Below are 26,535 nucleotides of genomic sequence, written 5' to 3'. Positions count from 1 at the left end.
CACTTAAGGAAATGTTCAATATCCTTAGCCATCAAAAAAAATGCAAATCAAAACAAATTTGAGATACCAACTTACACCTGTCAGAATGGCTGAGATCAAAAACACTGATGATAACCTATACTGGGGGAAATGTGGAATAAGGGGAACACTCCCCCATTGCTGTTCTTTTGAAATCTTGTAGAATTGTGCTCTGAAACAATCTGGTCTGGAGCTTTATTTGATTGAGAGACTTTTGATGACTGTTTCTATTTCCTTAGCGGTTTTAGGTCTGTTTAATTTGCTTATCTGGTCCTGATTTAATTTTGGTATTTTACTTTAAGTTTTCCAATTTTGTGGAATTACATATTTTTGAAGTATGACCTGATGATTCTCTAGATTTCCTCTTTGTCTGTTGTTTGTTATGACCCTTTTTAAAATTCTGAGTTTTGGATATTCTCTGTGTCTTTTGGCTAGTTTGGATACAGGTTTTTGTGTTTTGCTGATTTTCTCAAAGAACCACCTCTTTGTCTCATTAATTCTTTGTATATTTTTTTCATTATTTCTATTTTGTTGATTTCAGCTCTCAGTTTGATTATTTCCTGTCATCTAGTTTTTCCGGATGAGTTTGCTTCTTTTTGTTCTAGGGTGTTCTGTTAAGTCTCTAGTACTGGATATTTCCAGTTTCTTTATGTAGGCATTTGGTGCTATGAACTTTCCTCCTAGCCCTGTTTTAATAGTGTCCCATAATTTGAGTATATTGTACAGCCATTTTCATTGAGTTTTAGGAGGTCTTTAATTTCTTTTTTTATTTCTTCCTTGACAGAGTGGTGATTCTGCTGAGCACTGTTCAGTTTCCATTAGTTTGTGGACTTTCTGCAATTGATGTTGTTGAATTCTAACTTTAAACCATGATGGTCCAATAAGACACAAGGGGTTATGTAGTGAGGAGCGGCGGGCCGCTTCCCACCACCCGGCTAGCTTAATACCCGAAATAATTACACGGAAACTGTATTCTTTTAAACACTCCCTGGCCCATTAGTTCCAGCCTCTTATTGGCTAGCTCTTACATATTGATCTAACCCATTTCTAATAATCTGTGTAACACCACGAGCTGGCTTACCAAGGAAGATCTTAACCTGCGTCTGTCTGGAGTGGGAGAATCATGGCAACTTCCTGACTCGGCTTCTTTCTCCCAACATTCTCTTCTATTTTCTCCACCTACCCAATTTTCTGTTCTATCAAAGGGCCAAGGCAGTCTCTTTATTAAAGACTCTCCCCCATCAAGGTTATTTCCATTTTTTTTTTTTTTTTTTTTTTTTGGTATCTGTTGTGATTTGCTTTGTTACTGAGTATGTCGTCAGTTTTGGAGAATAATCTATGAAGTGCTGAGAAGAAAGCATATTCTTTTGTGTTTGGGTGAAATGTTCTTTAGATGTCTGTTAAGCCCATTTGTGTCATAACATCTTTTTGATCCTTTATTTCTCTGTTAAGTTTCTGTCTGGCAGACCTGTTTAGTGGTGAGAGTGGGATGTTGAAGTCTCCCAGTATTAGAGTGTGTGGCCTGATATATGATTTAAGTTTAGTAATGTTCCTTTTGCAAATGAGGACGCCCTTGTATTTGGTGCACAGATGTTCATAATTGAGACTTATTCTTCTCGTTCTTCAATTCCTATTATTCTTAGGTTTGGTATTATCATGGTGTCCCATATTTCCTGGATATTTTATGCTAAGCTTTTGTTAGACTTAACATTTTCTTTGATTGATGAATCTATTTCCTCTATCGTATCTTTAATGCCTGAGATTCTCTCTTCCATCTCTTAGGCTGTGTTTGCTTGCATCTGTAGTTCCTGATTGTTCACCCAGACTTTCTATTTCCAGATTGCCTTCAGTTTGTGTCTTTTTTATTGCCTCTAATTTTGTTTTCAAGTCTTGAACCATTTCTTTCACCTGTTTGATTGCTTTTTCTTGGTTTTCTTTAAAGGATTTGTTGATTTCTTTCAATGTTTTTTTGGTTGTCTTTTTCTCCATTTCTTTAAGAGAATTTTTCATTTCTTCTTTAAGGACCTTAATCATCTTCATAAAGTTATTTTTAATGGTGTTTCCTTCTGTTTTATCTGCATTGAGATGTTCAGATCTTGCTGTTGTAGAACCACTAGTTTCTGGTGGTGCTGTATTCCTCTTTATGTTGTTGAGTATATTCTCACCTTGTTGTCTACCCATCTCTTCCTCCAATCTGAACAGGTGGAGCCTGTGTTTCAGGGGAGTCCCTTTTCCTCCAATTTGTGTAGTTGGGGGACATGGCTCCTTTGATCTCTTCTTCAGGTGTAGGCAAAGGAGAGCCTTTGATAAACATTTCTCCAGGTAACTAAGGGTCCAAGGCTTAGGTGGTTATTCTTCCTAGTTTTGGTGGGACTGAGGCTGAGGCTTCAGTGGTCAGATAATTTCTAGAGGCCACCAAGTGCTGTCATAGCAGCCTGCCCTGCTGCTGCTCTCGCTTCACCTCTTGTGGTCTGGCTCTGCCTGCTGCTGCTGCTGCTGCTCTTGCTCCTCCAGGCCATCTGGCCTGACCAAGCCTGCCGCGCTGTTTCTCACCTTAGAAGTATTTAAATGGTACTCCATAGTTGCTAGAACTTCCTTTTCCCTCTGATGATGAGAAGAACTCAGAAAAGCTCGGGTTTATATTTATTGTAGCTGTAGTGATATACGTCCATGGCAAATCATGAGGATGGGCATCCAAGTTGTATTTAATTTAGCATCTCCTCAAGCATGTGCTGAGAGCTTCTTTTATGGCTCTTAGTGATAGGAGAGGTAGTAGAATGTCTAAGACAGTGTTCTCATCCTTCCTAATGCTGTGACCCTTTAATGAAGTTCCTCACATTGAGGTGACCCCCTAACCATAACATTATTTTGTTGATACTTCATTACTGTAATTTTGCTACCATTATGAATCACAATGTACATATCTGGTATGCAGGGCATCTGATCTGAGACCCCTGCTGTGGCCAAGACCCACAAGTTGTAAGCCACTGCTCCTAGGAGATCTTAGGAGAGGCCTTTAGGCAACTGTAGGAGTGTTTGAAGTAGGCAGGAAGACTCTAGCTCATTCCTCTTTCTCTTTACCAATTCCTGGTCTTGAAGCAGAAAGCTCAGTCACACCTCTCTACTGTGAGGTATTGCCTTGTCTTTGTATAGAAAAGCAATAGGGCTGGTCTTTGGGTTGAACCTTTAAAACCAAGTCATGTGAAGCGGTCCTTCTTTATAAATTGATTGTCTCGGGTATTTGTTATAGTGATGGAAAGCTGTCTAACACATCCATTCAGCGTGGATACAGAGGAAGGCAGAAGGAGTTCTAGCAAGAGATAGAGCAAAAATATGGCCTTATGTCAAGGTAGCCTGTCATCTATTTGAGAATGGCCAGTTCAGGTTGCCTTACCTAAGGGGAAAGGATTTATTGTGAATAAACAGAGCCAATTGTTTGGTATTTTAAAAATGAAAATGTGTACAATAGTTTAGATACATGAAGAGCATTCTTTGTATGCCATTGTATTGTGTATTTAAAAATTGCTCTAAATATACACAGTCATTTAACCAGGTAAAGACCATTCTTCCTATGTGATTGATAAGAATTTAAACAGCTCAGTTCACCCAAAGTTTCACCTTGGAAGACACTCCCAGGGGCATTCAAAGTCTAGGAAGTAAAAGTGATCATTTTATGTTATTCACACATGAAAACAGCATTTCCTTGGGGAAGATAATGGAGATCCAGAAGACCTGTACTAGAAGAATTATTTTGTCCTCTTCTGGTTGGATTTTAGAAACTCTGCTTGCTCTTCTTTTGCTGCTAAATGGTCTAATATAAAGACTATTTATTGATCATAATGAAATCTATCTACTATCTATCTATCTATCTATCTATCTATCTATCTATCTATCTATCTATCTATCATCTATCATATCTTGTTTCATTCTGCTATGACACTATCCTGTCACGATGAAGCAGGTTATGTTGAGTGTAGCGATCACTGGCATTCATCACTTTTCACTGAATGTTCTTATACTTATCTAGGCCTGGCATGTTTCCTCATTTTACTGGACCTCTACTCTAGGGCCATTTCCTTGGCTCATTGTGTACCCAAGGTTTTATTCTTTCCAATTCCCTCAATCCCTCTCATTCTGAGTGTCCCAAACTCTGGCACAGTGGCTACGTGACCAGGCTTAGACATGCTACTTCAGTTCCTCAGCGTGTCCTTGAACATGTGTGCCTATTGTCTCCTTGTCACAAAGCAGTACTCTTAATTGTGTCTGTCTCTTAGAGATGTTGAAAGCAATAAATTAATTTATGTTAAGTATGTCACCCAGTCCCTGGCAAGTTACTGCGATGATGGTGACATTCAAATCATCAGATTAAAGTAATGCTTTTGGCATTCTCCACAGAGGCAAGAAGTGGGCAAAATCCAGAAAGATTTAAAATAACCCACTCAACCTTCTGTCTGAGCAATACCAGCTCCCACTTTTTATTTTCTTACGTTTTCATTAGTACATATACATCACTTGATTTGCAGAAAAGACCAAGTGTGTGTTTTCCTGTTCAGTGTTCCTCCACCACCCCCCTTCTGCTTTCCTCTTTGGGGAAGGTTGATGGCCAGAAGCTCTTAAGAGATATATGCTTAGTGTTCCCTAGCTGCAAAAAGCACAGACATGCATCACACAGCTGGACTAGAGTTCCCTTAAAAGTGGCTCCGATAACAAGTGCTTGAGAGTTTATTGAAGAGGAAAGCTTCAGGTTCCAAGAAACTTCAATTTATTTGCTGTTTTTCAGTAAATGATGTCTTTTCTACTGTCATATATCTTTCTGGTGGAGGCCATTCTGAAAGTTTATGGACATAGAGGTTTCATTTTAAAAACATCACATTTGGCTTTCCTTACCAGATCGCCAGGAGAAACAAGGTTGGTGTGAAAGTTTCTCCCCTCCCTGCAGTTTTACTGAAGCATCATTGATAAATATGAGCAATATAAATTAAATAAATAAAATAGACAGTGTGATGTTTGACTATAAACTTACATTTGTAACGATGACCACAGCCAAGCTGAATAACCTACTGGTTACCCCACGTAGTGACATCAGTTGGTGAGGATAAATTCTAACCACTCAACACAGTGCTGTTGATTACAGACCCTGTCGGTTCAATTTTCCCACTATCAATCAGGTTATCATAGGTTTGATCACTCAGAGAACAGAGACTCATTGTTTACTGTTCTAGAAGTTGGAAGTCTTAGAGGTTGGACATCCTGAAGGACACGTACAGGTATAGATATATGACGATAATCCATTTTCAAGATGGCTCCAATTGTGCATCCTCCAGAGAGGAGAAATGTTGTGTCTTCATATGGCAGAAGTCACAAATACAAAAAAGGATGGCCTGTCTATCACCTTCTTTCATAGGTAAACCAATGGCACCCATGAGGCTAGAATCTTTATAATACAATCACTTTCCAAAATCACACTTCCAGGTCCAGTTTCAGTGGGAACTGTGCCTCAATTTGGAGAGCACAAAACATTCTAGCCATAGAAATTCCCAATCCAGACTTGATTATGATCGGTTAACTAACTGAAGTGTTCTGTCCTTTAGCCAGTGTCTACCCAGTTTCACATGTTCCACCTCCAGAAACTTTTCTTCTGCTCTTTGTCCGAGTTTTAGAGTTGATGTGCAGGTGTGATTTCCCTCTTCTAGCTCGTTTTGTATCTACCCCCACTGAATCTTTAATTACAATTGTCAGTGACATGCATGTACACACACACATGCACATACACATGCACACACATGCACACACCCTACTGAGTCCATCCGTGTTGCTCATACTGTATTTTTTTTGGGGGGGGGTGGGGAATGACCGCTTGGGGTTGGATAACTTATCAGGAAGTTTGTTCCTGAAGATAGCTGATTCTCTCTCTCCGCAGCAGCAGGATTGCCTGTATCTCTCCATGGAGAGGTGGGATTTGACAGAATTTTCCCCATCCACATTGGTATCTAGATTGCTGTGGTCATTATACAAGTCTTGTTTAGGTCATCACATCGTTGAGATTACATGGGTGCAACTCCACCGTATTTCTAAAAGACACTATATGACAGCAGACATTCTGTTCTTTGGCTCTTATAATTTCCTTCCTTTCTCTGTTATGCTTCCAGGCCTTAAGTGTAGGTTGTATCCTATTAGCTAGGACTAGCCAGCCACCTCATGGTCACAGATTCTCTGCATTTTGATCAGTTATAGATAGTTGTAATATTCTTCATATGGTGCAACAAGAAGCTTCTTTGGTGAGGAATGAGGACTATACTTATAAGGATAAATATTTAGAACACAGTTAAAATTATATTGGTTTAGGAAAATAGCAGTAGTGGGTTCTCTTCCAGGATCTGTGTTCTCTCTAGCTGTCGATAGGTTCGCAATATTAGGTATGCATAAGGATCTTAAGTCCAGCGAGACAGATCAAAGTGCCACTGTTGTATTATTGGAGATATCTTATCAGGTTCGTCATCATTGGGGTTAATAGGCCTTACATCTAGATAGGACTATTGATTGCTTTTCTCCTTGGCAACTTACACAGGACCTTCCAATACTGTTAGATCTAGTCCTCAGGGAGGGGGCTTCAAGGAGGCTTCAAGGAGCAGTTCGTGCTTCCTCCAAGTCCTGCCCAACATTTATGTTTCAGTAGTAAGGTCTTTCCTTCAAGTTCTACGAGGCACCAAAGGAAGGTTCCCATTGCCTGATCCTGAAGTTTTGTGCGATAGTTCATAGCTCTTAGCATAACATTATCACTCCATTGGCATAGGTCCATTAAAATGTATATAAACATATATATATGCAAACATACAATATATTTATATAAAATAGTATTTTCCATTTATCTTCTTAAAACATTCTCAATGTTATTTGTCTTCCTTCCTTCATTTCCTCTCTCACTGCAATCTCTAGTCCACATGCCCCTGCTGCATTTTATCCACAGCACCCTTCAAAGCACAAGTGTCCTACCATCCCTCTCTCTAGAATTTCTCATGTTTGGTCCATGTATCTGACGTTGGGCACTTCCCAACACTGGCTGATGTGGGGAGTAACACAGAAGATGTGATAGTGTATGTCTGCGTGCCACCATTCATCTCATTGGCTTTGGTTGAGTGCACAGGAGTGGACATGCTGGGTTGTAGTGCACAGGAGTGGACATGCTGGGTTGTAGTGCACAGGAGTGGACCTGCTGGGTTGTAGGATTACGCGGTTGCTACCTTTCTCATCAGTCTGCAATGACTGCTCTAAATTACCTTTGTTCCAACAGTGCATAAGGCTAGCCTTTTCCCCCGTGAATGCTTGCCTCATCGTTTTCCAGTCTTTCTTCCTTTCTTCTTTGAGTGGGTAATTTTAAATAGTCTTTGTTTTGGACTCCTTCATTGGATGGATCCAGTCTACAGTGAAAACTCTGTTACACCTATTGTTTTGCTCTCTGAAGTTTTTGCTTCAGAACCATAAGCTCCTCACATCTGATTTTCCTCTCCTTGGAAGCCACTGTTTTGTTCATATCTTGTTTTCCTGATTCTCTTGACTTCCTTACTTGTAATGACTTGGAGCCCACCGAACTTTCCCAAGATGACAATCTCCAATCCTGTCACTCAACTCACCATTGTTCAGTGCACTAAGGTTGTTACTGGGATGTTACTGTGTGCATTTGGTGGCGTCATGGTTGCGTGAAATCTTACATCGCTGCCTCAGATCTGCAACAGTCATCCTACAGGACTGTCTGGATAACTGCTTTTTGGAGGAGCACCTTCACCAGGTGAAATGATTCTGGGGACATTCAGACCTCCCCTCTGTATGTGCACCTACAATGTTGGCCACTTGTGGCAGGTGTATGCAAATTCTTCAGCCTGAGAGATTTCTATTTGTTTTTTCCCCCTCAGGGTAATTCACCATATATTCATTCTTGTGTGTTCTCACCCTACCAAGACATGCTGGCAGTTAGTGAGGGCTTCTGTGTTTGTTTCTATAGGGGCGCCCTCAGGCACCTACCAAGGCAAAGGAGCAACTGAGGCATGTAGGGAGTCTGACCCCTATACACTGGGTTCAGTGGAGGCCCCACACCATGAAGTCTAAACTTTGGCCTCTCTTTGCTGCTTCTAGTCTTACTAAACATTTCAGAAGGCTACAGACCTTAGGTGAGGTACAATGAGAAGGTTTGTGATTAATGACATAACGAAGGTCACCCCTGCAGTAGTAGTGGAGCTAGGGTCTCATGTGTCGCCTCTCTTCCTGCTTCAACCTAAATGGATAGCAGGGAAGGGAACCCAATGGCGATTTGCCTGTTAGTATCACAATGAGGGCTTCCTCCCTGCCAGGGTCTGTATTCACAGGATAGTAGATGTCCATTCCTGTCTGTGTTCACCAAATGATCACCACCGTGTGTTTTCTTCCTCCCAGGATGAACCCAGCTCTGGGATGGACCCCTGCTCTAAGCGGTACCTGTGGCAAACCATAACGCAGGAGGTTCGGGATGGCTGTGCTGCGGTGCTGACCTCTCACAGGTGAACTGTCCCTCCTGACTGCCAGTTCCAGAGCAAGGCTTGGTAGCAGTGGCGTCACCCAGAGAATGGCACAGATGCCTTCATTAGTCTGCAGTCCCAGGAACCTTCTGGAGACTAAACGGAGAAGGGTTATATCAGGTGTTCAAGGCCTACAGAGGAGTGGGTTAGAAGTGAGCCTTTCCATGAATGGTGACTATATAGCCACTCAAACTGTGATGCTCAGGTGAGGGCTGGCTGAACTCTGTCTGCCTTTCTTTAGGATTCCCTAATTCCTTTCTACCCAGAACCCCCCTGTTCCCAACTGTAAATCATCTGAGATGCCTGCCCAGACTGCTACTGGACCTTATTACAGAATTAATTGTGTAGTTAGAATTCCCTACCAGAGTCCCCCTCTCAGCCTGATGAAACCCTTATGTGCCATGCAGCAATACAAATGTAGATTTCATGAAGCCATTACTTGGAGAGTGATAGAGTTTGGTTAATGACAACCCTGAAGATGAAATGAACAACAGGTTATAAGTTGAAGCTTGACTTTCCTTCCATGTTTAACTAAAGTATGCTATAAGTAAGGTGTCAGGAACTGTTAAGATCTGAAATTTGACGTTTATGGGCATTTCATATTAATAGAATTATATAACACATTTGGATCTGACCACTTTCATTTAGAGAGCATTGAATGCTTATCCAGGCACATGTCAGTAGTTCTTTCTTTATTCTTGCTGAATAGTGCATGACTGATACTTTAAGGAATAAGGATGGCACTGTGGTTCAGTGGGTAAATCTGCTTGTACATTTATTGGGGCCCAAATTTGTTTGCCCAAATCCACAATTGAACAAGAGAAACAGCTCCTAAAAGCTGTCTCCTTATCTCCATAAACATGCCATAGTATGCATGTGCCCATATTCTCACACATATACATACATGAGAAATAATAGCCAAAAAAAAAAAGAAAGAAATAAACATTTATCTGTCTGGAGTGGGACATTTGCTACAGTGAGTATTCTTATTACAGAATTAATTGTGTAGTTAGAATTCCCTACCAGAGTCCCCCTCGCAGCCTGATGAAACCCTTATGTGCCATGCAGCAATACAAATGTAGATTTTATGAAGCCATTACTTGGAGAGTGATACAACATCTCCAAGAGACATACAACATCTTCATCTGAATCCATACTTATAGTGTTGGGCATTCCACGGCTTTGGAAAAATACCCAATCCTAAAATATAGCCTTAGCTTTCTACATTGTCTGAAAAGTTCCTCATGTTCTCCTGTTCGCCCTTCCTTCTCCCGACCTCTGGCAATCAGACATTTTACTGCCTGTGTAGTTGTGCCTTATCCAGAAGTCACACATCTGGAATCCACCCAAGCCTTTCACGTCTGGCTTCTTTTCCTGTTTCCCTCATTTTCTCCTTGTTTATAAGCCCATTGCCTTTCAAGAGCGAGCACTATTCTATTGTCTGGCTGTGCGAGAGTTTATGTATCTGCTCACGTACTGACAGATGCTTTGATTACTGACAAGTTTGGGTAATTACGAGCAAAGCTGTTATAAACATCCATGCGCAGGTTTTTATGTGGATGTTTTTCAGACCTTTTGAGTAAATGCCAAGTAGCTCGATTTGTTGGACTGTGCAATGAGCTCATGTTTGACTTGCGAAGAATCTCTCTTTTCTTTTGGTAGCAATACCAATTAAACCTAGAGCCCGACACACACTAGGCACGTGATTTACCACTGAGCTACATTCCCACCTCTCATTTACCCTTTATTTGGAGGCAAAGTTTCAAAGTTGCCCCAGCTGGCCTTCAATTTCCTCCCTAGTTCAGGATGTTCACTCTGTGTTAGTTAAACCCCCAAGTCACTGGGAATATAAAACTTTATCACAAGGCCCTCAGGATCATCTTTTTCTTCTTCTATTTTTGTGACCTTATACATACGTTTTATTATTTAGGTAGAAGAGGTTATACATACTGAGTCTTGTTAGATCCTGGGGTAAAATCTCTTCTTGGATGTATGCTTTCAAATGCTTTCTCTCAGTCTATGACTGTCTTTGGGAATATTAATATTTAAGGTTTTTCTATTAATTTTAACTGTTCTTTGTTTTCATGGTTTGTAGAAATTATAGCTATGAACTTTTGGCTTTCAATTCATGAGAACACTTGTTCTCAGATAGGTTAATACTGCTAGCTTTTTAATATTCTTTGCTATACTTAAAGCTATTTATATTTATATATAATATAATGAAAGACTCTCAACTCACTGCTATGCATGTGGCTATCTAATTGTTCCAGAACTGTTTTTGTGGGAAAACTACTCATTCCCCATTGCTTTATGGAGGGAGTGTTGTGGGTAATCCATTCTCTGTGATGAGCAGTCTTCCTCTTCATGTTGGGACCTGTTCTTGCCCTCAGCACACAGAACTATCCCCATTACAGGGTATTTTTTGAGGCATGGCCAACAAGCAGTGTGACTTCTCCATCTTTTTTTCCTATTACTGAACCTTTTATTCATTCACACACATTACCTGGTCTCCCCTGTGGTTTACTCCTGATACACAGTTTACTTTGAAATGTTCTTTAATTTTCAATGGCTTTGGAAATTTTCCTAGTTCTTCCTGTTTCACCATTTAAATTTAACCCTGGTAGGCTTGAAGAAAGGTTGATTTCTATCATTTAAAATTTATTAGAAGACTTTAAATTGCCTATAGCAGGGGTCAATAAAGGAATTACAGTCTATTTTCCTTAAAGCCTTTTTGTTGGACATGTTAGATGACAGTGGATCTTTGGACACTGAAAAGAAGTTGTAGCTATTGCCATATTTTAATTTAATATTTCCCCATTTTGTTTTATTTTATTTTCTGGATATTTAATCCAAGATTGAATAGTTTCTGCGGATCTCTAAGTCTTCTGAGTTTTCCTTCTCCCACCTTGGAGGTGGGTGTTGGTTCCTGTCAAGTTTTGCAGCTCATCTCCTGGCCTGTCCTCTCCTGCCCTCAGTGGCCTGTTGCTGAATCTAAGCGGGGGGATAGTGGCCCACAGGAGGCCACAAGTGAACAGATTCTTACTTTGTCAGGGTTTTTTTTTTTTTTTTTTTTGGCATCATCTTTACAGAGTCACATGCTGCATAACCGTTGGTCATTCTTGGAGTTGTGAAATGGTTTCGTTTTTAGTCATATATATCCAAATTTCTTGTTGGTTTTAGGGACAATAATCTGATAATTTTCTCACTCAGATGTAGCCCGAAGGGCCACACCTGAGTTTTTGTTTCTATTCTGTTTTGCTTTCCAAAGGACTATTTTATTTTGCTGAAACAAGTGAATTTGATAGGTATTTGACTTTATAATAATGTGTATGTATTCTTTTTTTTTTTTTTTTTTTTTTTTTGGTTTTTCGAGACAGGGTTTCTCTGCGGCTTTGGAACTAGCTCTTGTAGACCAGGCTGGTCTCGAACTCACAGAGATTCACCTGCCTCTGCCTCCCAAGTGCTGGGATTAAAGGCGTGCGCCACCACCGCCCGGCATGTGTATGTATTCTTGCTGTAGATGTCAGTACTGCTCTGGAGTTTCAGCAATTGCACACTGAAATACTGACTCTGCTTGCATCTGTGTCTGGCACAGGCATGGTTCTTGATGTCCAACCATGGTCCTTAGATGGGTAGAGTAGTATAATGATAAAAATTCTTTTTATTTCTCATAATATATGTAATTATTGTAAGCTAGTCTCTCTAAGAGACCACTTATCACTGAGGTTTCTCTTTTAAAACCTCCTATTCATTTGCTTTCTCGCCAATATTCTACATTTGCATATATACAGATTGATTTCTCCCTATTCATTCGATAGGAAGATGTGAATGACTCGGTGTGAATGAAGATGAGGGAGGCCTGTATGATCCTGTGATTTTGATGCAATATTTTCCTCTGTGGATGCCTTAACACACAGCATTCTTGGGCAAACATAAGACAGTAAATGAGTGGGAGGGACTGATAATTGTCCATCCCGGAAAGGACATTTGGCTTTCTCCTACGCATCCAGACAGATGCCAAAGTTCCAGTACCAGGCTTTAAATCCCAGTCTACCCCCTCACCACTTATCAATACCGTGCAGGATAACCACCCAGGGAAGAAAGTCCATGTTCACTTTGTTTTTAAGTAAATGACGCATGGTTGGCCAGTCTTAGGTTTTGTGTTTTCTTCTTCTTATAAAAGACAATCAAATTAAATTTTCTGCCCTGAGCTCTGGGCTCAGATTTTGTTATACCCACAGACACTGAACATGTGGTATAGTCCACTTAGACCTGCCACGTCATTCACTCTAATGTTGAAGCTCACGTGGACAATGATGTAATCCTTCATTTGTCCAAAGTACATTTAAGATATCAGTGTAAAAATAACTTTGTGTTCTTCCGACATGATAATACCTGTTAAATTTAAATTAGTTAAGGAAACAGGTTTTCTGGTGACACTGATATATCATCACAGTGACTCTGGAGGCTGAAGGATTGAAATTAATTTGAACTGCCTTTGTGGGCTACATAGTGAGTTCAAATCCAGCTTGGGCAATTTAGTGAGAACTATCCAGAATGACAAATAAAATATGAACTCACTCCTAAGTGGCTTTTAGACAGATAGCAAAGAAAAACCAGCCTACAATCCACAACCTCGGAGAACCTAGACAACACAAAGAGGACCCTAAGGGAAACATACGTGGACCTAAATAGGAAGGAGAAAAAGACAAGATCTCCCGAGTAAATTGGTTGCATGGGGGTTACAGGAGAGGATAGAAAGGGAGAGGGGAGGAACAGAGGGGAACAGAGAAAAATGTGTAGCACAATAAAAAAGGAAGAAAAAAGAAAAGAAAAGAGGGAGCTGGGGTTTTATCTGGTGGTCCAGTGCTTGTCTAGCAGTCGCAAGGCTCTGGATTTAGTTCCCAGTCCCATAAAAGTATGGAAACAAGCAAAGGACTAGCCAGAGAAAGCCATTTGCCTAGAAAACCTCCTTCACTGTTGCCTGTGTTCTCTCAGGCCAACCCATGGCACTTGGTTCCAGTCTCCAATGTATCTCTCGGACTTCTTAATGAACTTTCTATTTTGCTCCACTCTGAGTCACTTGAAATTCCTTCCTGTGAGGTGGTCCAGGAGAGAGTAGACCTGAGTTGAGGTCTCTACAGGGCAGGGACTTCCTAGGTTACTGGTATAATAAGTAGTTATATAACTCACAGTCTACATTTCCAAGTTCCTAGAAAAGAAATCTTTGTGAAATATACTTTTTCAAAATTTATGGCATTTTTACTCCACTGTCTGCATATGAGATGACCCATTTTGAGTTTCTGAGAAAATGTCTGTAACTAACTGGGCATTTGTTGATTGGACAGCTCACTGTTTTCATTGGAAATGGAATAGAGGGGAGAGACATTTGCATTTAGACACAGAACTAGGGATCGAACAGCTCATTTTCTGTCTGTTGTTTTGTTGGTATGTTTTTTAAAATTGTTTAGCAAATATTTAGTTTACTAAATTGGATTTTTATTTTTATTAATTCTTTGAGAATTTCAGACAATGTCAGCTCCTCCAAGACTCCCCTTGCCTTCCTTACCCATTCAACTTTGTGTCCTTGTTTTCTGTTTTTTTTTTTTTTTCCAGTCCATAAAGCCCAACTTGTTCTATTTATGTAGTTTTGGGAGTCTGGTCACCCACTGGAGCATAGTTGGCTTTCTCAGGGCCATACCATTAAAGGAAACCAAGCAGCTAGGAGAAGAACCTCGTGCCCACCTTTGCCTTCCATGCTGGGGTTTTGTCTGGCCTTGACTTTCTGGATTTTCTGCATGTTCTCATAATCACCGTGAGTTCATATGTGCACCTGCCCTCTTGTGTTTAGAAGACGCTCTTTCCTTGCAGCCAGCTAGAGCCTCTGGCTCCCACCACAATGATCTCTAAACCTTGGGAGGAAGGATGTGACATAAATGTCCCCTTTAAGGATGGATATTCTGCAGTCTCTTTTAAATGCTATCACTGTGTTTCGACACTTTTGTTAGAACTCTGGAATTTTGTATTGTCAAGTATATCCAGAATCCCCTCCAGAGTTTCTTCCTCTACTGTTATGTTTGGAGAGTGCACCCCGTTTTCACTCATTTCTGCATTTGTACTACCTACGGTATGTTTGGGGCTCTTTTGTTCTAATGCCGTTTTCTGGTATAAATTTAACATGTTTCCTCTTTGTAATCCAGCATTGTAACAGCCTCTTCTAGCGCTGTCTTCCCTCAAAACTTTTTCTACAGTTTCTTTTCTCTAATTTTAAATTTAAGATTTCCAGCATCTTCATGGGGGTGATTGCATTTTGATTTGCATTATATTCCATCCACTTTATAATTTGTGAATCATAGTTATAACAGTTATGAATTGTAGACCTTTACAATTCTACACTGAATATTAAAATAATGTAATTTAAATTATAGTTACAAGTTAAAAGTTTGTGTCTAGTATTTTATTTCATATTTTACATGATATTAAAACATAATTTTTTTTCTAAAAGTGGAAGGGTTTTCTTTTAATGAAATGTTATTATTTTAATTTTTATACATTCTTTATTAAAGTAGATTTACTACACTTTGCTCGTTTCCTTTCCTCCCTCCAGGCGTACACAGGTACTCTCTCTCCAGCCCCTCTCATGTCACCTCCTGAGTCCCAAATTGATAACCTCTTTTGCTTTATTATTGATACACTCATACATATTCTATCTATGTCTGCACAGATATGTAAATACAGCCTAATGAATTCATTTTGTTGCTCGTGTGTACACGGTTTCCAGGCTGACCCCTTTGTACTGGATCACCAATAGCGGATTCATCTTCTATTCATTTCCATATTATAACAGTTTCCTATTTTTGAAATACTTTTCCCTGTTTCATTGACTCAAGATTTATTTATTTTTTGCTTGTCAGTAAAGTTTTGTCATTCTCTTTGTAAAGAAGTCATGTATTATTTAAGATCCCCTGTACATACAGTTTTGTATTTTTGATGATTGCTAAATGATTCCTTCCTGTATATTTTATTGTCAATTGTTCTTCCAGGCACATAGATAAGTTAATGACCTTCACTAAGTTGGCTGTCTAAATAAAATCTCAGGAATATTCAAGTCATGTTATTTCATTTTCATGAGTGTTCTATATTAAAAGTTACTTATTTTGAACCAGTGGTATTTTTGCCTACTTTTTATTTCTGATGCTTGAACAGGGCTCATACCTTTATGTCATGGCTTACTTCTATCCTTTTATTTCCTCTCAGCATGGAAGAGTGCGAGGCGTTGTGTACCAGGCTAGCCATCATGGTGGACGGCAGCTTCCAGTGTCTCGGCCCCCCTCAGCACATCAAGAACAGGTATTGAGTTTCTTTGTCTGTTTCAATGATTCCTGCCAATCCAGCAGCATGACGTCTGTTCCAACAAAGGCTCTTCCCAAACTGTTTGCTCCAGTTAATTTCTCCTGACATCTACTAGTGGATGAGGATTCTGGGAAACTTAGGGCCCGTTAAAATAACTATAATTATCAAGTCAAACACAGCAATTCCCAGGCAGTTTCTTTAAAACTATTTTGTTCCTTTTTCCCAGGAGGCACTGTGCCCTCATTTGTTCTGACAAAAGCAGCGAGGAGGAGATGATTGCAGGGTCCAGATAAAGTCTGGAGGAAAAATGACCACCTTACACACAGAGTGCTTCATCCAAAGGTGGTGCCGCTATATGTCTCTCCCACAGTCAAAGTGCGTCAGAGTGCTCGCTTTCCCACAAGATGTTGTTTGGAAAGATGTCTGACAACATAAGAGGGAAAAGGAGGGTCACTGTGGTCCCCTTTTGTTATGACTGATGAAGAACCAAAGACCTTTTGTTCTTGAATCTCTTAGACCTGTCCCCATTAACCATCGCTCTATGTCTTCCTTTCATTCGGTCCTTGGAAGCTTATTTTCTTATGGGTTTTTTTTGAACACTTTGTATCTTGTTATAGCTCATATATTTTAGAATGTCTTGAATAATTTTCCTACTCCTTTTGTGTGTGTGTGTGTATGTGTGCACATGCATATAGATGAGCCTATAGAGGCCACAGGAGACTTTGGATCTCTTGGACTTGGAATTACACGTTCTGGTGAGTCATCCAGTGTGGTGCTGAGATGTAAACTCTGGCGTTCTGATAGAGTAGTAAGCACTCTCTCCAGCTCTACTGAGTGACCTTCTAATTTCCTCTACACTGTTTAATCATAATTTTTGTAGGAAAAAATATAGTTTTTTCCCTTTTTTGAAAGTAAATTATTTTATCACACAATATATTCTGATTATAGTTTTCTGTCTTTCTATTCCTTTCAGTTCATCTTCCAACCTACATCTGGATCCATTCCTTCTCTGTCTACAGAATGACATAGTCTTTTAGGTTGATAAACCTCTTCACTTTCTTTTAGTACTTTTTGGGTTAGAATCACTCATCATTCTTGACAGTTATATTTACCTGCTATGTATGCATGCTTGGCAGTTATATGTACCTGCTAGTTACAGATACATGTAATGTGTAACTACTTTTACTTTATGAAAACTGTAACACTCAGGATAGAAATAGCACGTGAAGGGTGGGTGACATGCTTCTAGTGGCTTCAAGTGAGGCAGTGCTGTGGAGGGAAAGTCCACCTTGCTCTTTCTCATGCCTCTGGTCAACCATTTGCCAGATGAATGTGTTGGAGCCTGCCACTACTATGTGCTCTGTGTACCTGTACTGAGTATCTTCAGAAGAAAAGAACATTCCACACTCTCTAACCTTTACGAATGCTTGTGTAAAGCTCTATAGCCCGTTCCTTATTGTCAGGTGATTTATAGTCAAGTCTGGCTGCCTGCCTTTTACTTCTAGCTAAAGTTGGCCACAGAAGTCAGTGAGAAGAAGCCCACAGGAGGAGTCTTCTGCTAGCTGAAACCATCTGCAGTCTCAACAATTTCTACCCGTTTCAAATTTTGGTCCTGATGTGAGTTGTAGATTGATGCTGAATTGTTGGTGGATATAGATTATAGACTTTATTCAGCTAAAACTGGTTTGTAGTATAGCCACTGGAATACTAATGGTAATACAGTTTTTAAGAATGCAGTTTATGTTCTCCTGTAACAAATATACAAGAAATAAACACATACAAATTCTGTTCTGATAAAAAAAGGGGGGGGGATCATTCCTGGATTTCTCTACCTAGGAGTCAGGAACACCATGTGAAACTGATGTAGGCATCCTTCTTCCTCTTCCCCATCCTTGGAAATAAAAGGAAGTAGGTATTAGTAACACTGCCAGGAGCAAAGAGCTCACTCTTCTCACACCTAGCCCACCTCCCTGATTCTGTAGGGCAGATGCTAGGAACAGGGTATTCCCCTGCGTCACTTCATGGCACTGACTTTCCTGCCCGCCCTTTGTTGTTAGTTTGGGTCAAGTTCCCCGTATATAGTGTCCCGTTGCTATCATGATTGTCCCTCTTACCATGTATATATGACTTCATTCTCTAGTATCCCACCACAGTTCACATTTCCCTGAGAATCAGAGAAGGTCCCCTAACAATACATACCCATTCTCCTGTTGCCGTCTAGACACCGCGCCCCACTCTATTTCTTGCTCCAACTACCCTTGCCCTTAATTCACTGCTTTAAAAGTTCTATGGAGCAGAAAAGAAAAAACTGTGAAAAGATAATGTGTTACTCAAAGGTCCCCAAACAGAGAGGGGACCACACAGGCCAGGTGGAAAAACATACAAGAGTCTCACCCAACAAACAGTTATTAAAAAATGTGCACAAGGGCCTTTATTGTGCTTCCATTAGAAACAGGTGACATGGATCGGTCAGGCATTAGACTGGCAGACTATGGCATATGGGGCCTATATAACTAGGTGTATGGTGGCTCTAGTTTAAAGGGCAGATGAAAGATAGCCCAGTTATGAACTCCCAGTGGGAAGATGATGGAATGACAGGAATCGCACCAGCTGGTTTCTTTTAGTGAATGAGTTTGTACTAGATACTTTGCTGTCTTGAAAAACTGGCCACTCCTAGAAAGGAAAGCCCATCAAGAACTAGTAAGGCCAACAGTCACCATAACATTGGAACACACAACATAAACACAATGACTTGTCCCAGGATCGTTGGAGATGAGCCTTGGGGGACCATGTGCAGAAGATGGTATGTTGCTCAGACTTTGCCGAGGTCCTGGGCTGTCTCTCCTTTGATGGCGTTTACTCTTCCTGACAGTAGTGACTATCAGCTTAGTCACATTCTGAATACCATTCATTTGTAACATTCAGAGGTCATGGATTTTAGCACATGGTCCTGGACTGTGAGCCACTCAAATAGAACTCTGTGTGATTATGTCCATTGCCTGTGGCAAATGGCCTAGGAGAAACTGTAGTAGGTAACCCCATAACTGAGGGTGTGTGTGTGGAAAGAAAGCTCTTATTTTCACTCTGAGGTTGGTTTTTACCCAAGTTATAATTTAGAAAATGTTATCAACATGAGGGCTCTCAGTAAAATTGAGGCTGTTTTGCTTTTGACATTTAATAATTTCCTTAGCAGAGTGTCTGGAAGTTGCCCAACTGATTATGTCCATTTTTGTGCTCACAATTTGACAGAACCAGACCTGAGTGTGGCAGGTGATATCACATAAGCTCATGGGACATGTACCCTAGAGTGTCTACAAACACTGTGGTGTTTGTTCAGAAAGAGACCTTTAAGTTTGAAGAATGTGGATGTCTCTTGGACCTTGAGGTAAAGAAAAAATTTGTCAAAAGGAAGATTAAATACTAGATTGCATTAGTTTTTTTTTTTTTTTAAAAATATGACTGGAGAATCCCAATAGGAGAGCAAGCAGCAAAAAGATTAGATTTCTATGTTACCATGAAAGGAAGTCCTCAGGCAGAATAAACTGAAGAGGACTGTGTAGAAAATTTCTGGAACAGCTCTGGACTTTGAGGCCTTGACTAGGGTTTTTCAAATGGCATTATTTTCCTTGTAGGTCAAATAATTCCTGTTTGTGCTCTTTGTTGGAAGATCTCTTGTGCATGTAAAATTCTTAACAGGTTTCCCAGCCCCTACAGCAGCCCTACCCAACTGTAACAAAGAAAAGCATTGACAAATGTCTCCTGGGGTGGGGGTAACACTATAGGCTGACCTTGGCTGTGTCAGCTGGTACATTATTCCATGTTCTCAGAAAATATCCAGATTTAGATGCATTGAATTGGGAGGTAAAGAACCTAGCTTTCCAGAAGTGGGTTGTGCAATGGTTCCTGATCTTCCTTAACTTGCTCTTTGAGAAAAGAAGGAATCAAGTCAGGAGAAAGGAACAATTAAATGGGGGTGCTTTTTTTTCAGGCTTCTCTTTTGGACCTTAGATTGACCTTGCTTTATATTGTCTCTAGGCTTCACATGAGATGTACACCCATTTCTCCTCTCAGCACCAGTGTGGTCCCTCTCTGTGATTTAAGGACACTGCCTGATAGATTTGGACACTGTTTTGATCAGGATCTCTTGAAGAGTCTTCTCATGCTCTTCTAAATCCATCTTCAGTGTGTTCTGACTTGCACTCTCTCATGGACCACCTCCCAGTGGCAATTCAGTAGTTCTATCACAGATGCCCGGGATCATTCTTCCTGCTCTGCTTTTCTGACCTTGTTGATACCCATCACTTTCATGGTGCCTTTGCCTTCTCCTCGCACCGTTAGTCTCTTTTCCACCTTTGCTATATGATTGCATCTCCCATCCATCTTACCTGCTTGACTGGGTTTAATTACCTTGAATCTACCCCATTAGAACTTGCTCCTTACCTGTTTCTGGAGAGCACTGGCTTTGATTTTTATCTGTCCCAGCATACTTTGTGCTCAGCATCTGTGTTATTTGATGACAGTGACAGCCTGTGCTAGAGGCCTTGGCTTAGGAATATACAGAAGAGCTGTACCAAGAGGAATGTACATTTTCCAAAAATATTTAAGCTTTGGTTCCTTAGCAGGCTTACATAGTCAAGGAATTCACCTATCCCTCATTTCCTAAATATTGCTGTGGTACTTTATCCTCAACCTCTAAGCCTTGATGTTAGACTTTTAAAAGTATCTTCTGTGGTACTTGTAGGTAGATAAAAAAAATGACTTGGCCCTGAGAGTTAGAAAACCAAAATGTCTTAAAAAATGTTGTCTGCATTTAAGAGCTGAAATCCAACCAAATTAAAAAATCATATTGTAAACCTCTGTGGTATTTTGAATGAGAAATGTCACCCATAGCCTCATATATTAAAACACCTGATCTCCTGTTGATGGTGCTAGTAAGGGAGGTTATGGAAACTTTAGGTAATGGAAACTTGCTGATAAGTATGTAACCGTGCAAGGGGATGGTACCTTGAGGGTTTATAGTTGTACCCCGTTTCGGGTTTTGTTTCTGTTTCTACTTGTCTTATATGTTTGGCATGTGATCTCTCATCTCCCTGCTTCATCCTTTTGTTGTTTTACCTGCCTGCCATGATGAACTCTTATCCTTTTAGAAAAATATGTCAAATAAACTCTTCCTTCTGTAAGTTGCTTTTGATCGCACCAACAGAATGGTAACTAATAAACTCTATTAGCTCAATAAAAGGAGCCAACAACAGAATTCTGATGGTGGGAATCATTTTAAAGAATTTATTGAGTCTTCCTTGTTTTGCTTAGCACTGACTGCTCCCAATCCTGAAGGTGGTGGAAATGAGAGGATCCATCAAAATGGATAATGACTTTCAGAGACATGGACAGGGCTCTTTATGTAGTTTAAGGGGTGAGTGCTCATAAAGGAAGCTATACACTTTTCTACCCTACACCTTGATTTCCCTGTTCCTTCTTTCTCCCCAACCCCTGTAATCTTTGGTCAAGAAGTTCCCCCCATGCATAATCCAGACTGTAGGACTATGGCCATGCTTGTTAGGTCTTCCCAGAGACCTCCCCAGATGTGTTCTTTATCTTCTCTTCTTGTCCATTGTTTAAACACTCTTTGCACAGACTTTGGCTGCTTTTGAAGAACATTTCCTTTCCTGATCTATCTTCTCCTTCCCAGAATGCTTGCTTCCTCTTAGCACCTGAATCAAGGTTGTTAAATTTTCTTCTAGAGAATGCGATGGGAAGATCTTCCTCAGATTTAGTAGACCCTGGAAGATGGCCCCTTCTCTTTTCTTCGACTTACAGACAAAGGAAAAATTTTTGTGAAAGTTCAAGAGCAACACACAGATCTGATGTGGTCCCTTGTGCCATTTTTAATTATTTTAATTTTTTTTCTTCCCTAGTCCATGCACTCTCTCCCTTCTCCTGGTGTCCAATCTCTATAGCATATCTTTTTTATGTGCATTAGCATCTATTTTAATAGAAATCACTGTGCAAAGTACACTATGCATGCTGGTAAAGTATTAACAATGAATTCTTAACAGTATTTGGTTTGCTGTGTACCAGATTTAGTGCTTTATATGTTGCCTTAGTTTTGATTGCTGCGAAGAGATACCATGACAATGGCAATTTTCACAAAGAAAACATTTAATTGGGGTGGCTGGCTTACAGTTTCACAAATTCAGTTCATTATCATTGTGGCAGGGAGCATGATGGCATGCAGGCAAATGTAGTACTGGGAGAATCTCTGAGAGTTCAACATCTTACAGGCAATAGGAAGTCAACTGAGGCACTGGGTAGTATCCTGAGCATAGGAAACATCAAAGCTCACCCCTGCAGTTACATATACTTCATCCAACAAAACCATACCCACTCCAACAAAGTCACACTTCTTAATAGTGCCATTCCCTATAAGATTATGGGGGCCAATTATATTCAAATTACCACATATATAGAAAAATGTTTTTCCTTACTCTCATTCTTAACTCTTTATTGTGACTACCGTTTTGCAGGTGCAGAAAGAGAATGAGTCACAGAAAGGTTGAACCATTTTCTCTGGGCCACTAGTAATAAGTAGAAGAGCTAGAATTTTAACTGCATCAGCTTGTCTCCATTGTTTGATGTATAGCCTGTTTTGATCCTTATTTAGGTGTGTTTCATGCCTGTTGGGGGCTAGATGCAGCTGCTCTCGAGCTCACAGCTGAATCAGTGTCTTCCCGACTGCTTGAGCACACCCCAGAGCCATATAGATGTGGATTTGCACCTGTTCTTGTTGCCAAGTCTTCAGTTACATGCACATTAGCATCTCTCCCTTGCTGATCTGCATATTGACAGGATTTCTACATCTTTGTGATAGTAGGCAGAGTCAGAGAGATGCCATATAGCTGCCAAAGAAGGACATGCCAGAATCTTGCTAGTAGGCCAGAGCCTTGTGGTGATACACAGATTAATAGAAATGGGTTAATTCAAGATGTAAGAGCTAGCTAGAAATATGCCTAAATCATGGGCCAAGCAGTTTTGTGATTACTATAGTTTCTGTGTTCTTATTTGGGTCTGGGCAGCCAGGAAAAAAAAAAAGAGCAGTCTATCACCAAAATGGTTCCCAATATTGAGCTCCATTTGCTGACCAAGGTTTCTGTCCTACCTGGTCCTGTAGCCATTCAGTCCCAAAGAAACACACAGAGGACTACATTAATTATAAATTCATTGGCCTCTTAGCTCAGGGTTCTTATTAACTAACTCTTATATTAACCCATAATTCTTGTCTGTGTTAGCCATGTGACTTGATACCTTTTATCAGTGAGGCATTTTCATTTTGCTTCTTCTGCATCTGGGTGATAACAGCAGATTGAACCTTTCCTTTTCCCAGAGTTCTCCTTGCTCCAGTCACTCCGCCTATACTTCCTGCCTGGCTACTGGTCAATCAGCATTTTATTAAACCAATACAAGGGACAAAACTTTACATGGTACAAGACCATTTTCCCACAGTATCAAGACTTCATCCTTCCATTTATTTCTTATTTCTTGAAGAGAGAGATCATTTATAAGCTATTTATTTAAAATGTCTACATGTTATAGACATTCATCATCCTTTTATTCATTCCCCATCTTTGAAAAATAAATTTTTCTTTATATTCTGTGTCCTTTCACATTTTCAAAATATGTACTTTATTACTTTTTAATTATGTGTGGTTTTGTATCTGTGTATGTGTTTGTACATGTGAATGCAATTATCCTAGATTTAAATTATCCTAGAACTGGAGCTAGATAGAGGTGATGTCAGCTGCCTGTTATGGGTGCTGTGAACTGTATTTGGGTCTTCTAAAGGACCAATACTCACTCTGAACCTCAGAATCATTTCTTAAGCCCCCATCTTTTTACCTTTGTGATACTAAAAAGGTATTATAAATAATAAAACAACCTCTTTCCCCTCTGGGACTTCCTCAAGCAGCTTTCTCCTTTCCACTATATAATTGAATATTCATTTTGTTGTAAGCTGTGAGCCATATTTTTTTTTCAAGTAAAAGAGCATCACACACTCTGATATATACAGGTTCATTGACTTGGCCATATTTCTTTTGTGTATGATGAAAATCCAATAGCTGGATGTTGGCATTGGTTTACTGACTCTTGTCTCTATAGTTGGGTTGGAGTCTAAACATCTGCTATTGCTCAGCTTATCATATCTACATGTAGGGAGCAGATGATAGAGTAGGAGACAAGGCCTAGGAAAGCATGCAATCAGTGTGCCCACCCTTACATTTCCTTCACTAAATCCCATATAGTAACCTGTACTTGGGTTCTCTTAGTTTCTTGATGATAATTAATTCTTAAGAAATATAGACTTGAAGATGCACACATTGTCTCTTAAGATAAGATTGAATTTCGATTATTGAGGTGGGTGTAAAAAAGAACAAAAACCAAAAACCAAACAAATTTTGAAATGGTTCCCAACAATACCATCCATTTGCCCAACTTCCTCAGTTGAAGGTGGGTTATTAGGTTGAGCATTATTAAATTCTAGGAACCCTGGAGCTTCCAGTTTTGAACAGTTTCGTTATTCTGAATAGCCTTGTGTATTGTGGAGATAACTTTATGAGTGAGCTCCTCAGAGACAGTCTCTCTCTCTTTCTCGTGTATGTGTGTGGTATGTGCACATATGTGCATGCCAACCTCTTTGGGTACTGATATTTTGTCTCAGGCAGTTAGGACTGGGATTCATTCTCGAATCTTCTTCTTCTTATAACCTGACAAGTCCCAACAGCCCTGGTAGCTGCTGTCATTGAACGCACTCATACAGCACCTTTAGGGAACTGGCAACAGCTGCAGGCTACACCTGCTTCCCTTTCTGGCCTTGGAACCAACTTAAGAAGACTTAATCCTGACTGTTGTAAACAATCCCCTCAGGAATGGAAAGTCAGCATGCTTCCGACTGTGGAGTTTATAATCTGAACTGCACTGGGACAAGTCATTCCTGACCTGGGGTAGATAGAAAATAAAGGTTGTTTAGTTATAAGCTATAACAAAGGTTTTAAAAATGTAAAGAAAATCCTTGTGAATATGAAAGTTTTCATTGTCTCAAGCTGCCAAACATAAAGCTTGGAGAACTGCTACTACCGTACCTATATTTGTTAGCCTTTTAGCATGAGCATGAAATACCGTCTTCTGCAAGTGCTTGGTGGATTTTCTTTTCAAACCTAAGAAGAATGACTTTGCTCTTTGAGCTCACGAGCTCTGACTGTCTGGGAAGCTGCAAATGAATACATCACCTTATGTGACACCATATGCTCCACTGTGGTGACTTTGATTTAATGCTTCTATAAAACCTTACTATAAACATAAAAGCTCCGATTAAGACTCCATCGCCAAATAATAAACTGTCTCATTTAAAAGTGAGACAGATCATTCGGTATGCATCTGGCAGCCTCACAGATGGGGACAGAAGTTGCTACATGAGCACATGCAATGCGTGTGCTGTGATGCAGAGCTGTGCATGCATGCACTCTGGAATGCCTCTCTCAAGTGTTTTGGTTGGGTTTAAAGCATCACCTAGCTCAATTGCTACAACGCATCCACAATTTAGTCTCTTTAGCTGAAAAGTTTTATTGAAGAAGAGACACATGGCTTCATGGCCACAATGTGTTCTCACAGCAGCTTACTCAGACCTTATCTCATTTGTCCTCACAGCGTCAGGTTGCATGAACAGAATTAAGTTGTTCTAACCTAATCACCCAGGAAGAGCTTCACACCTTCATGCCTTTCTCATGTCGGGTATTCTGATGGGACACCTCCCTTCTTTGCAATTCAGATCATGAGAAATGTCACCAAGAGCTGTCACTTTACCAGCGGGGAATACTCTGCTTTTATTTCTCAGTGTTTTCGTAAACAGACTGCGCTTCACTCACAACGAGGATGGGAAATGAAATCATGGAGGCCAGTGACAGCTTAGAGGCATGGATGTTTTGTCTGGGGACTCAGCCTCACCGTGGTTCCTGTGAATTAACAGACACTTGTTAGTCTCTTTTATCAGGGCATCAGTGGCGTGTCATCAGACAGAGGACTGAGGACATGCTATCCTGTGACATGACTCTAAGAGACTGGCAAGCATTATGCTGTGAGACACACCTCTTTTTAAGGCAGGAAATACCATTGCACTGCAGTTTGCTGGAGACTGAGTGGCAAATGAGGCCTGAGCTCTGTCGTATGTGGCGTGGACAGAGCAATGACAATTAGAAAGGTTCTCTGCGTGTGAGCTAAGAGTGAAGATAGAGGATTGCACACAGCCTGCCTGATGGAAGGGCGATGAGAGTGACTCTGCAGGCAGGGAGGCGTCTACATTACATGTACATTAGAGACAAGCGTAAGAAAATGCAGCGTGAGTCATTTTCTTAGCAGCTGCACTATAAATGGAGTAGGAGTGGATTAGTGTGACACTCACTCCAGGATATTGTTTAGATCAATTCTCCATTTGGGAAGCTATAATTCTGGGGATAAAATGGGGAAACAAATGGAGGCGGTGAGAAAAGGGCTGGTCAAGTGAAAATAGCTGTCACAGCTACTTCCGTTCTCTAGTTGGACACTAAATACAACAAACTGTCGCAGC

General features: G+C 40.3%; 1 protein-coding gene across 1 annotated transcript in view; it reads left to right on the top strand.

The window, feature by feature from the left end:
* Positions 1-26,535, top strand: part of Abca13 (ATP binding cassette subfamily A member 13) — a 405,330-nt gene that overhangs the window by 355,971 nt on the left and 22,824 nt on the right. The window contains exons 58-59 of the mRNA XM_057772486.1: positions 8,446-8,549; positions 15,825-15,917. Of these exons, the coding sequence (XP_057628469.1) occupies positions 8,446-8,549; positions 15,825-15,917 (197 nt within the window). The remainder of the gene's footprint in view (positions 1-8,445; positions 8,550-15,824; positions 15,918-26,535) is intronic.

Source organism: Chionomys nivalis, chromosome 6 (assembly GCF_950005125.1).
Source record: "Chionomys nivalis chromosome 6, mChiNiv1.1, whole genome shotgun sequence".
NCBI lineage: Eukaryota > Metazoa > Chordata > Mammalia > Rodentia > Cricetidae > Chionomys > Chionomys nivalis.
This window is presented reverse-complemented; position numbering and strand designations above follow the sequence as displayed.